General features: G+C 42.1%; 1 protein-coding gene across 2 annotated transcripts in view; it reads left to right on the top strand.

Moving 5' to 3' along the window:
- Positions 1-11,366: 11,366 nt before the first annotated feature.
- The window catches only part of LOC122478731 (vesicle-associated membrane protein 8-like), a 33,959-nt gene continuing 31,860 nt past the window's right edge, over positions 11,367-13,465 (top strand). For both annotated transcript variants that reach the window (XM_043572371.1, XM_043572370.1), the window contains exon 1: positions 11,367-11,514. In XM_043572371.1, the coding sequence (XP_043428306.1) occupies positions 11,437-11,514 (78 nt within the window). In that variant the 5' untranslated portion in view covers positions 11,367-11,436. The remainder of the gene's footprint in view (positions 11,515-13,465) is intronic.

The following is a 13,465-nucleotide window of genomic DNA, read 5'->3' as shown; positions in this document are numbered from 1 at the left end:
TGTCTTCCTGATGTATTGCCCCTTTAATCATTATAAAACAGCCTCTTTGTCTCTAGTAACATTTTTGTCTTAGAGTCTATTTGCCTCATATTAGTATACCTACACCACCTCTTTGATTGCTTTTACATAGTATATCTTTTTCCATCCTTTTACTTTCAAACTATTTGTGTCTTTTAATTTAAAGTGAGTCTCTTACAGACAGCATACAGTTGGATCATGTTTTTTAATTCATCCTACCAGTCTCTGCCTTTAATTTGGAGACATTTATAACATTTGGAGACAATATAAACATTTATATTTAATTACTGATAAGATTTACATCTCCCATTTTGCTATTTGTTTTCTACTCTCTGATTTTTTTAGCTCCTTGATTTCTCTGATATTGCTTTCTTTTGTATTAAAATAGACATTTCTGGTGTACTATTTTAACTCCCTTGTCAATCCTTTTGTTATATATTTTTGGGTTAGTTTCTTACTAGTTGCCCTGGTGATTACCAGTAACATCTTAATTTATAACAATCTGGTTCTGATTAGTACCAACTTAATTGCAATAGTATATTTTTTTAATATTTTATTTATTTTTGAGACAGAGAGAGAGCATAAATGGGGGAGGGGCAGAGAGAGAGGGAGACACAGAATCGGAAGCAGGCTCCAGGCTCTGAGCCATCAGCCCAGAGCCTGACGCGGGGCTCGAACTCACGGACTGCGAGATCGTGACCTGAGCTGAAGTCGGACGCTTAACCGACTGAGCCACCCAGGCGCCCCTCAATAGTATATTTTAAAAATTGCTCTAAATGGCTCCATTACCCTCCACTCTCCTGTCATTATCAAAAACTAGATCTGTGTACATTGTGTGCTCATCAACATACATTTATAGTTATAACTTTATGCAATTAAATCAGATATGGGGGGAGGAGTAACAATCAAAAGCTACATTTATATTATCATTTAACTATGTGTTTACTGGTGTTATTTCTTCATATGAATTTGAGTTACTATATAGTGTTCTTTCATTTAATTTTTCTTACAGGGCAGATCTGCTAATGATGAACTCTCTCAGTTCCTGTTTATCTGGCAGTGTTTTTATTTCTTCTTTCCAGACATAGAATTTGTGGCTAATGATGGTGTTTTTCTTTCTTTTTTTTTCCCTTCTCTCTTTCTTTCAGCACTTTGAATATGTCATTCAACTGTCTTTTGGCTTCTATGACTTTTGATGAGAAATCAACTGTTAATGTTATTGAGATTCCTATATGTAATGAATCCTTCTCTCTTGCTATTTTCAAGATTCTTTTTTTAAGTTTATTTATTTATTTTGAGAGAGAGAGAGAAAGCACAAGCAGGAGAGGGGCAGATTGAGAGAGGTGGGAGTGAGAATCCCAAGCAGGCTCAGCACTGCCAGCATGAAGCCCAATGCAGGGATTAGACTCACAAACCATGAGATCATGACTTGAGCCAAAGTCAGACTCTTAACCGACTGAGCCACTCAATACCCCCATTTTCAAGATTCTATCTTTGCCTTCAGATTTCAACAGTTTGATTACACCATGTTTAGGAGTGAATCCCTTTGAGTTTACCCTATGTGGAGTTTTCTGAACTTCCTGGGTGTTTAGATGAATATTTTTCATCGAAGTTGTGAAGTTTTCAACCATTATTTCTTCACGTATTTTTTCTGCCCTTTTCTTGCTCTCCTCTCCTCTGGTATTTCCGTTATGCTTATGTTGGTAACATTTGTTGGTGTCCCACTGGTTTGTAAGGCTTTATTCACTTTTGATCATTCTTCTTTCATTCTGTTTCCCAGAATGAATAATATCAATATATCCATCTTCAAATTCCCTATTTCTTTTTTCTGCCTGTTCAACTATTGTTGAGCTCCTGTAGTGATTTTTTTTTCATTTCAGTTTTTATACTTTAAACTCCAGAGTTTATATCTGTTTCCTTTGCATAAATCCTATCTCTGTATTGATATTATCTATTTGTTGAAATGTCACTATTATACATTAATTCTTTAGACAGGATTTGCTTTAGTTCTTTGGAATATCTAAAACAGCTGATTTAAAATCTGTGTCTTGTAAGTCCAACATCTGGGATTCCTTAGGAATGACTTCTATTGATTACTTTTTTCCTCTTATGGAGCATATTTTCTTGTTTATGTGTATGTCTCATGATTTTTTGATAAGAACTAGACATTCAAGGGGTGCCTGGGTGGCTCAATCGGTTGAGTGTCTGACTTTGGCTCAGGTCATGATCTTGCAGTTCATGAGTTCAAGCCCTGAATCGGGCTTGCTGATGTCACTGTGGAGCCTGCTTCAGATCTTCTGTCCCCCTCTCTACCCATCCCCCACTTGCATGCGCGCGCTCTCTCATAAATAAATAAACATTTAAAATTTTTTAAAAAAACAGACATTTAAAATAATACAATGTGACAACTCTGACAGTCAGATCCACCACCCCTACCTTCAGAGTTTATTGTTGCCACTTGCTATACTTAGTTGTTTGTTTAGTGGCTTTTCTGAACTAATTTTGTAAAGTCTACATTCTTTGTTATGTTAGCGTCCCTACTTAGTCAGCTAATTGGTCAACTAATGATTGGCCACAAATATCCTTAAACACCTGGAACTAATAAATCTCCCAGGCTTTGCCGTGAGTAGTTCGGTGTAGTGTTGGAGCATGTCTTTCAAACTCAGCCTTCACTTCCCACTTGCATAAAATTTTAGGGTCAATCAGACAGGACAGCTTAGGGCCTTCTCACATCTTTCCCCAGCATGCTCAGAGCTCTTCCATGTAACACGGCCTTCTAGATTACCAGGTATATGTCCAAGTTTTTCAAAGCCCTTATGGACAGTGCATTCACCAGCTATTCCTTTTAAGCTTTTGGTTAGTCTATTGTTTGCTCAACTGTTATCCATCATATAAGCATCTACAAGTTAAAACCCTTGCCTGTAATTGTTTTCTGGCAATGTTCCCTGCTGGGGGGGGAGGGGGGGTAGTTTTTAGCACTGAGTTTTGAGTCAGCCTTGTAAGTGAATTCTTCCAGAGAAGCACTAGACAGATCAGATAATGACAATTTTATGAGAATGGGACTTTGAAAGAGTTCCAAATTCATTCTGCCCTCTCTGGTGGCTGCCAAGCTGCCCCAGGAATGTGGGGTGTTATTTTTTAAGGCTACTACATAACTGGAAAGTGGGTGGTGGGGTTAGGGTAAGTTGTAATGCCACAGAGTCCACCATTCTTACTAAGATTCAGACACTTTTCTTGAGTAAATGATTCTTGGGATGGATCCTTGGGTTAACCAAATAAGTCTTTGGTTAATTTCTAGAGTTCTGAAATTTTAATTCTGAAGGGGTTTTTGGTTTTTTGTTTTTTTAATGTTTATTTATTATTGAGAGACAGAGAGACACAGAGTGTGAGCAGGGGAGGGGTAGAAAGAGGGGAGACACAGAATCTGAAGTAGGCTCCAGGCTCTGAGCTGTCAGCAGAGCCCGACGCGGGGCTCCAGCTCATGAACTGTGAGATCATGACCTGAGCCGAAGTCGGTCGCCCAACCAAATGAGCCACCCAGGTGCCCCGATTCTGAAGTTTTTTTTAAGTATAGGTGACATATATTAGTTTCAGCTATATAACACAGTGATTCAATAAATATATATGTTATAAAATGAATTCCAAAGAGTTTGTCTTTTTTTCATTGCCCTTATGAAGAGGAAAATTTTTGAAGGTCCTTTTTTCTGCCATTTTTGCTGACATTCTCTCATAACCTTTTTTAAGCCAAAAATAATCCAAACCATGGCTAAGTACAAAAGCACTAACAGCCAGACACCAGCATCATGGACATGCAGAGTTAGGAGTTGTGAAGTAATAAAGACATAACAAAAAGCCTGTGAAATTGCCCCATAAGACCCAACAGAATATCCACTAATTTCCAACACCTTTCTATCCTCCTTTAATTAAACCTGCTCTTCCTTAAACACCAGCACCAAGATAAATGGGAGTGAGCTAATTCAATCTTATTGATTCCCTGTTTTGTTTAATCACTAGAGTTGCTATTTTGTTTAATTACTAAAGATTGTTTTCTACTATTTCTATTTCAAATACACCTTGACTCAGTTACAATATTTCTGCAGAGAAAAGTGCTCTACATTCCAAACAATCAACTTGTTAACTTTTGAAACCCAACAGGCTTGTTAACAAAGAATTAGCTGTATTCGATTAATGGCTGAAACCCCTAATGTAAAAAAAAAATAAGTGGTGTAGCTGGTACACTACTCTGAAGGTCTTCAGCTGGATTTCAAAGGATAGAAGAAGAATCAGGAGAATGTGAGAAAAACTATGTGAACAGAAGCTTCAAGCCCAGAATTAGCATAGTATGATCTCAGATCAGTGAGCAGATTAACTTGGCTATGGTGGCAATTACTGGGGAGAAGAAGAAGGTTAAAGTTGGGAGATACTGGGGCTGGGAAAGACAATAGAAACCATTAAACAACAGGCAGAGAATTTTGTACTTGACTTGTAGGAGAATAGTTCACAACCATTTTATCTCCTCCAATACACCTGAGAGATACGACCACTCCCAGTTACAGTAGTGGGCACAATTCAAGAGATCCTCAAATACGGGGATGAGGTCGTGAGAATCTCTCGCAGGAGGGTGGGGGGAGGGACACGAGAGATTTCAGAAAGTCCCACTTGAGATTCTGCTATTCCTTCATTAACTACTTCACTCATTCCTCCACACCCCCTTCAGTGGGAATGGGAAGTCAAAGGAGATCTTTGAAGAAAGCAGTGCCCTTTTGAAAGTTCTTCATGACTGTATCTCATTGGAGTAATTGCCTAATTTCCTGAACATTAGACAAGTCTATTTCAGCACTTTCCAAAATGGGATTCATAAAATACTCATCCCATAGATGCCATCTGTTAAAAATGTTCAGTCCATACAAGTTTGGGAAATCCCACATGCATATAATATCCTTTTGCCAGAGATTCACAAACCATATTTATTAGTCTGCTAAAGGATCTAAGAACTTCCACAGTAGAGAAATCTGTTCAATTTTTTTAATGCAGTTTCCACACAGTTACTTGATCATAGATCTTATCCTCACATGTCTATTAACATCCTTGTATTTTCAGAGAAAAAAATGAGAAACACTGGCCTATATTAGCTTCTTTGTGGTTGTTGACATGTCACATGTGGTTCTGCACCTGTCATAAATCTGCTTATGCAAGACAATAAAGCAGGAAGTAACATTTTCTCTACTCTCTAGGAACCCCACTCCCTATAACCGTTCTGTCCAGTCCTCACTTACCTCTTCAATTCCTCATGCAGAGAAGAATTCAACTCAGCCCTTTCAGTACCCCCCCCCCACCACCACCACCAAGTGGCTTTATTCAGTGGGAATTGTGAATCAAGGCACCTGGGTTCTTCAGTGTTTCTCTGGGACCCACACCAATGTCCATCCCTGAATCTGAACTAAGTAACCGAGCTGCCTAAAAGGGAAACCAGCTTGGAGAACATGATTGCACTTGTGGGTCTTCCTGTGTAATTAACTAGAGGGAAGGGAAGGGTTATGAAAATCTGCTGAGCAAGGGGCAAAAGAAAAGATGAGAACAGGCCTGTCAGGGCCTGAATGAGTTACAAAAGAAAGCAAGGCAGAAGAGAACCAAAGTAAGGAATGACCTTCTTCCTACCTGTCATTTCCTTCCTCTGTAAAAGTCCTAAGTAGCCTTTTTCATTCTTCCCCAGTACAGCTGCACTGTCTTTCAAAGCTGTGCTCTGTGCTCCCTCTGCTGGCCCTAACACAGCAATTAGATTTAAAACCAACTATAATATAATAGTTACATTTGGGTGTCCTGCAGAGGTGTTTGCCGTCTACATACCCTCTCTTAAACCTGGCTACACTTCCTAGCAAAGATGAGAATCCAACATCTTTTGTATTAACAACAACAACAAAAATAAATAAAGGTAGGCGAAGAATGGTTAAATAAATTATTGTACTTCATACTAGGAAATGCAGCCACCTAAATTGTGTCCACCACTGCGTGAGGGGCTACAGATAAAAAGATTGGTAATACTTGACCTCTGTTCTCAGGAAATTTATTACAGAGGAGAAGCCAACACATAACACATCTGTCAAAAGGAAGAATTCTGGAAAACTTCTGTATCATGTGCCTTGAATTATGATTCGAATATGTTCACTGAATCTATTAAGAGGCAACTCGTATATGCCTGGCTGTGCTTTCTTAAACGTGTATCTTATTGATTTTGTTCCATGACAATATGGACTCATAATGATCATAACAGCCATCCACACTGAAACACCTCCTGGGGCCAGTCACCATATGCTTTAGGTATGTTAATTCATTTTCTGAATTAAGTTCAGAGATGAGCCTAAGAAATAAACCGAGGTTCAAAGACACCAGGAGTACACAACTAGAAAGTGGCAAAGTCAGCATTACAATCCAGGTCTGCTTGACTCCAAAGTCCCTTCAATCTCCTTCCACTACACTGTCTTCAATCATTATCCAGTTTCCACAAATGTCATTGCTACCTGAGGTTCCCCTCCACTTAGCTGCTAAATATAATGGAAAGCCTAATATGAGAGTCAGCAATAGTATCCTACTATTGACATGATCTATGTGCCGTGCATGAGGCTCCTGACCTTAAGGAGTTTACAATACAACAGAGCAGTGGTTATATGTAAAATAAATTAAATATGGTTGGTGAAGGATAGAAGCAGAAAAATGTTCACCTTTAGCCCCGAATGTTGACCTATAGCCCACATACTTCTGACAAGGATCAAACATGTGCTGGTTGCTACATCCTGAAAGGGATTCATGACTGCTTGTGTATCTCACTGATAGTTAACACCAAAATGAATGATAAGCAACAGAGAAATTTTATGAAAGTAGTTTCATGAGTAGAAATTCAAAGAAGATATTTATGATTTAATACTTGCTGCATATCCCCTCCCCCTAGAGCACTGAGCATATAACCACCAGCTTCATTCAGCAAAAGTGCAGCCCTTTCTGCCCATGACTCCCATCCCCATGCAACTTAAATAAACTTACTAAGTTGCACCATACATCTCAAGAATTATTTCTTGGCTGTTGCACTCGATAAAACTGCATCATGGCCAAGAGATGTTCTACATGCCAGAAACAGGGGCACCTGGCTGGCTCAGTCGGTAGAGCATGGGACTTTTAATCTCAGGGTTGGGAGTTCAAACCCCATGTTGAGCATGGAGCCTACTTAAATAATAATAATTATTACTATTATTATTGCCACAAACTGCCAGTTTTAAGTCAAAATGAGGAACAAAGTCTATAACAAGAATAGTCAAATATCCTAGAATAAACATACAAAAAAATCTGTCAAGCCTTTATGAAGAAACTCATAGAGCTCTTACAGGAAGCTATAATAAAGAATAAATAGAAAGTCAACCCATGTTCCTGATAGGAATATTAAATATTGCAAATATATTAATTCTTTCCAATCTGTGAAATTTAAAGCATTTTGAGCTACAGTTATTGAATCACTGTGATATCAGCACAGAAAAGGACATGTATATCAACTCTAAAATCCAATAAACAATGTTGTGGAAGAATTTAGTTTATGGCAAAAGTGGCGTTTCAAGTAAGTGGCCTGAAACAACTGGCTGTACCTTTGGAAAAACATAAATTTTTACCTCACAAGAGACAAAGAAACAAATTTCAGGTAGATTAAAGACTTAACCATTAAAACAAACAAAAGTAACAGAAGAAAATTAAGGAAATATTTTCATATGGGAACAGGAAAGGAAGCCCTGTCTAACTAAGTTCCAACATCATAATAAAAAACATTATGTTTAACTAAGTAAGAAACAAAAAACAAAAATGTCTGCAAAAGAATAGGCACCAGAAAGAAAAAGGAAATGATAAATCTCAGAAGAAAATATTTGAAATATATGTGATGGTCAAAGAAAGCAACATGTTATGGATTTAAAAACAAAACAGGGGCGCCTGGGTGGTTCAGTCAGGTAAGCGTCTGACTTCAGCTCAGGTCATGATCTTGTGATTTGTGAATTCAAGTCCCACGTTGGGCTCTGTGCTGACAGCTCAGAGCCTGGAGCCTGTTTCAGATTCTATGTCTCCTTCTCTCTCTGCACCTTCCCTGCTCACACTCTGTCTCTCTCAAAAGCTCAAAAGCTGCTGACAGCTCAGAGCCTGGAGCCTGCTTTGGATTCTGTGTCTCCCTCTCTCTCTGCCCCTCCCCTACTCGTTTTCCCTCTCTCTCTCCCTCCCTTTCTCACTTCCCCTCCCCCAAAATAAACACTTAAATATTTAAAAAAAAAAAAAAAAAGGACAATAGTGAATGTCCGATTTCTCCTTCCCGCGGATCCAGCTTCTCACCACCCACTCTGCTCCACCCTCAAGGTTTTGTCAAACTATCAAGGGAAAGACAAAAATGCCAGTGATGTTTCATATTACCTGTTGCTTTTCATTCTGTTATTCTCTGCATAAAAATAGAGAACAAAGAAAATGGAGGAGGAGAAGGGGCAGAGGTGGAAGAGCAGGGGAAGAAGGAAAAGATTCTCAGCTCTTCAAGTTTCAAAGTAGGTTTTGGAAACTCCCTGAAGAGAGAGTATATGAAAAGAAAAGTTTTAGGCAGCAGAAGCCAACATTAATGCCATAAATTGGGAAGAATGCCCTGGGTGGTAGGAGGTTCCCCACCTAAACTTGCTGGAGTTTCCACAGGCTGGGAGAGGACAGAGTCCGAAGGAAGCAATCCAATTAGCTAGAGTCCCCGCTGGAAGGTGAGGGGTGACGGAGTGTGGTGATGAGAAAGCTCTCAGTTAATTGGGGATCCAAGGGCTTGCTTCCCAGGTGAGATAGGTCCAAGAGCTGCTTCCCACATGACGACAGAATGACAGCACGACGACAGCATGACCAGAGGGGTGGCAGCATGGTGTATTGGCCAGAGGCCCGAGACGGCCTCTCAAGCCTCCCACCACCTCAGAATGGCATGAGGGAGCAGGAGAAAGTTTTCCTCGCCCCAGGAGGGCTACAAAAGTGGCTGAGAGACCACCAGAGTGGCTGAAGGTGCCTTGAGTTTCCCAGTGCAGTGTGTGAACTGATGACCCGAGACAGAAAACAAACGTTAGCAGCAGGAGCCACCTTAAAGAGATGACTATCACGACTCAGGTCTCCCCCACCACCAGGGCCCTCACACACACACAGATGCCGCCCCTACCCTGGATAGAAAGAGGGGAAGAAGTAAATCTGGAGTTGACTGAGGAAACCTGGCACTGACTAGATTAAGCCTCAGATATCAGGTAAAATGGGGCTCAAAGAAAGATAGAGTTGTATTATAATTTACATTTTGCATTTCTGTGGGCCTGAATTTGTGGCTTGTGCAAACTGAACCCATCACACCTGCTTTACAGGATTGTTTCAATGGGACAAGGCGAGACTGAGATGAGGAAGGCCCCATATACACCCTTTCAACTACCAGATGCATGTTGTCATTACTACAGCTCATGACTTCATTGCCCAGTCTCTTTTGGCTCCACCACTTACCAAACACAAGGGGTGCTGCAATTTGGCCAAGTTTATTCAGCTTATTTTCACTGTAAGCAAGAAAATTCCAACGAGGGGCACCTGACTGGCTCAGTTGGTAGAGCGAGCGATCCTTGTGAGTTCTAGCCCCACGTTGGTAGGTGTGGAGATGGCTTAACAATAAAATCTTAAAAAACAAAACAAATATTCCAACGATTACCTCAGAATTAATGTATTTCATGTTCCTACATACAAATAATGTGACCAATGCTTTTAATTCAGTGACCCCCACCTGTAACACAAGACATTCTCTCTAAGCTGATAAGACACACTGATTCAAGATTTCCTTTATATAGGAGTATACATGATTCAACAAAGCATTTTCCTCAGGAGCCACAGTCCAGACAAGTTTTGCTACCTCCTTGTCAAATCCAATCTGACTGCACTGGGTTAAAATAAGCTCAATTGATTACCTGTCTTCACCTCTGCCAATCACCCCAGAAGGACATCGATTGCTTTTCTTTTAAAGTTATACCACTGAGAGCAAGAAAGTAATTCTCATTAATGTATTTATCACACTAAGGGTGCAATTGCTTATCTACGGTATGCTGAGTATTTTGCCTAATTACTTAAACTTGATGACTTTCCCCATTTTATAGATTAGGAAACTGAGTCTCAGAAAGGCTAAGTTACAATAAAGGCACAGAGTAAATAACAATGCCTATTTTAACTTTTTTTTTCCAACTTTTTTTTTGGGGGGGGGAGACAGAGAGAGACAGAGCATGAATGGGGGAGGGGCAGAGAGAGAGGGAGACACAGAATCGGAAACAGGCTCCAGGCTCTGAGCCCTCAGCCCAGAGCCCGACGCGGGGCTCGAACCCACGGACCGTGAGATCGTGACCTGGCTGAAGTCGGACGCTTAACCGACTGCGCCACCCAGGCGCCCCTTTTTTTTTTTTACTTAAGTAATCTCTATACCCCACGTGGGGCTCAAACTCATGACCCCAAGATCAAGAGTTCCCCAGTCCTCCAAATGACAGGAGGTGGGGGCGGGAACAATGCCTATATTTAATCCAAGTTTGTCTAACTTCTTTTCACTCCACCACGACAGCCTGCTAATGAAAATATATGACCTTCTCTTAAGCTTATATTTTTAAAAAGTCTTGTCAGGGAACTCAAGATCTAGGACAACAAGTCATTCTACCACTCCTACCCTCTCACCTCCTACCCAACCCTACCACACTCACTCCTATGCATTCCCTAAACCCACGTGCCACTCTAAACCCTTGACAGAAGCAGTTCCCTCTGTTAACTGTCCTGTCCTTCCCCACTTAGAGAATATCAACCCCTCCTAAATCAGGACACTGGAAGCTTTGCTCCCTCTGCCAAGGACAATTAGCTGCCTCCGCTCCAGCTTCTGCAACTCAGTTTATCTTTCCACCGCGGCACACACATGCCACTTGAGATTGGCGTCTGCCTGCCTATGCCTCTGTAACCACTTGCAGAATACGAACTCCCAACGCCAGGGGCCAGGGCCTGCACTGTGGGGTTTCAACAAATACTTGCTGAGTTGGTGTATTTTAAGTCAAGGGCAATACTTTACACGTCGTAGACTGTGAATGAATTATAGGTAGGTAAGTACTGTGAAGTAAACCGGCTCTCACCAAAAGATGTTGAGGATAACGACGAAGGAGAAAGTTTTCACTCACCCAAAGCCCGCTTTTTACGAAACCCCGCCCCCGTCTCCTCATAGGCTCTGCCCAGACCAGGGACGGCCCCGCCACCCTCCTAGCCAATCGATCGCTCCTCGCGCCTGCGCAAGCACCGCCCGGATCCCCGCCCCAGGTACGGCCCCGAGGCTGTGTCGGGCGGTTAGGTGCGGCGGGAGGTGTTTTTTTAACCGGCCCGCCTGCCATGACGATCACCTACAGCTGTATTGCTAATGGCCGAGCGGTCCTAGCGGAGCTGTCCCTGACCGGCGGCTCCTATCAGGTACCCCTGGGTCCGGACCTCCGCCTTGGCAGGTTCCGCACTTCAAGGGTGGCGCCTGCCGGGTCCGCCCCTCAGGACACTGCGCTGCCGGGTGGCTGGGAGCCTGCACTGGGGACGAGAGGCACCGCCCCGAGAAAGGCCTGCTTCTGGGAGGCGGTGAATCCCGGGCGAGCGCCGGCGCGCTTCCGAACTGCGGAGCCACACGTGCGCCGCCTGGGGGTTGGGGTTGGTGGTGCGCGCGACCCATTTGGCCGTGATTAGTAACCATGTGCTGCTGCAATTCGGAGACCCTTAAAAAGATTTTCTCTCCCCTGCGGAGAAATGACTTGCAGTTCAAAACACACTTATTGAACATGTGTTTTTGGTAAAGGTGTTATTTGAAGAGAAAACGGGACCCGGAGTTGCCCATTGATGAGCTCGTTGTCTCTTTATGACCATGGGCTATATACAGTTTGTCCTACAGTGTAAAAAGTCTGCCAGTGGAGATAGGTCGGGATTGCGTCTGTAGCACTCAGGATGGGTGGCCGCTTGCTGACCACAGCGGAGGTGATATTAGGGTGCTTGGCGTAGAAGCCTGAGAGTTAGTGTTAGCTTGGGACGGGAAAGGAAAATGGGGACTCCTGCATTCAGAGGGAACAGCATAGTGTGTTGGGGGAACCTCAAGAACCTCAGTGTGGCTAGAGCACAGGGTCACAGTATGTAAGGGCTAAAGATGAGGTCAAGAAAGCCGGCAGAGGTTAGTTAAGGAAGAATCCTATATTTAGTTTGTTTTCTTATCGTAGGGGAACCTGTTGAGCAATTAAACTCATTAATAGCAGGATCTGATTCATCTTCCACAAAATTTGGTCTAGTTACAATATGGAAGGTGGATTGAAGGGGAAAGAACCAGTTAGGATGGTATTGTTCTCTAGGAGTTTTAAGGGCCTGAGGTAAGGGCGAATGACAGTGCAAATGGGAAGGAGGGGGCAGATCCTAGAGACTTTGTAAAACTAAGGGAATAGGGTCATGCCAAGGTGATTCTCCATTTTTTTCTTTGTTTTTTTTTTTAATCTTTTTCCCCCACAATTACTGAGCCATAATTCACGTATGACTGTGTAAATTTAAGGTGTACAATGTGATGATTTGTTAAATTTTTTTCTTAGGTGGCATTAAACAAGATTGAAACTACAGATGGAGCAGGATTGTGAGGGAGGAAATCAGAGGGAATGTAGGAGAAGAGAGTACAGTTTGAGACAGGTTGGATTTTGTTGCCTGTTAGAAGACGCCAATCTATTTATGTACTTCCTTATCCACCTTATTCCCAAAAGATTTAAGTCGAAAAATGTCCAATAGGGTAGCCCTCAGAGGGTCAGGGCTAACAGTTGAGGATAGTAAAAGGGGGTGGAAAAGAAAAGTATGGGAGTGAGGAGAGAAAAGGACCAAAAGGCAGAACACTGTTCAGGAGCAAAATAGAGAAGTGGGACACCAAATGAGGGCAGTGGTGTCCTGAAAGCCAAGGGAAGAGAGTTACAAGAATGTTTTATACCCCAAAGAAGTTGAACAAGATCTAAAAGGTACTCCTAGAACTCTACAATCAGCAGGTGATTGGTGACCACATAGTTAGCAGTTTGGAAGAAGTGGTAGAGGCGGAACTTTGGGCCAACTGATTGGGAGATGAGGAAGGAGGGTGAGTGTAGTTAGACCATCTTTACGAGAATTTAGAAAGGGAGGGAGACAGAGTGAAAGCTGAGGAAGTGTGATCCAGGAAGGGGCCTCATGTTTCAAAACAGGGAAGATTCTCAATGTATGTAGGCTAATGGGAAGGAGAAAAGGTTGACGATCTAAGAGAGGAGGAGTTAGTACGGTAAGCCCTGAAGGAGCTCAACGGAATGGAATCCAGCATAGCAGTGGAGATGTGACTCTTGGGACAGAAGAATGTCTTCTTTCTCTTGGGGAATGGAGGAGTCTGGAT

This window comes from Prionailurus bengalensis, chromosome B1 (genome assembly GCF_016509475.1).
Source record: "Prionailurus bengalensis isolate Pbe53 chromosome B1, Fcat_Pben_1.1_paternal_pri, whole genome shotgun sequence".
In the NCBI taxonomy this organism is placed as follows: domain Eukaryota; kingdom Metazoa; phylum Chordata; class Mammalia; order Carnivora; family Felidae; genus Prionailurus; species Prionailurus bengalensis.
Note: the sequence above shows the minus strand (reverse complement) of the source record. Positions and strands in the feature narration are given on the sequence as shown.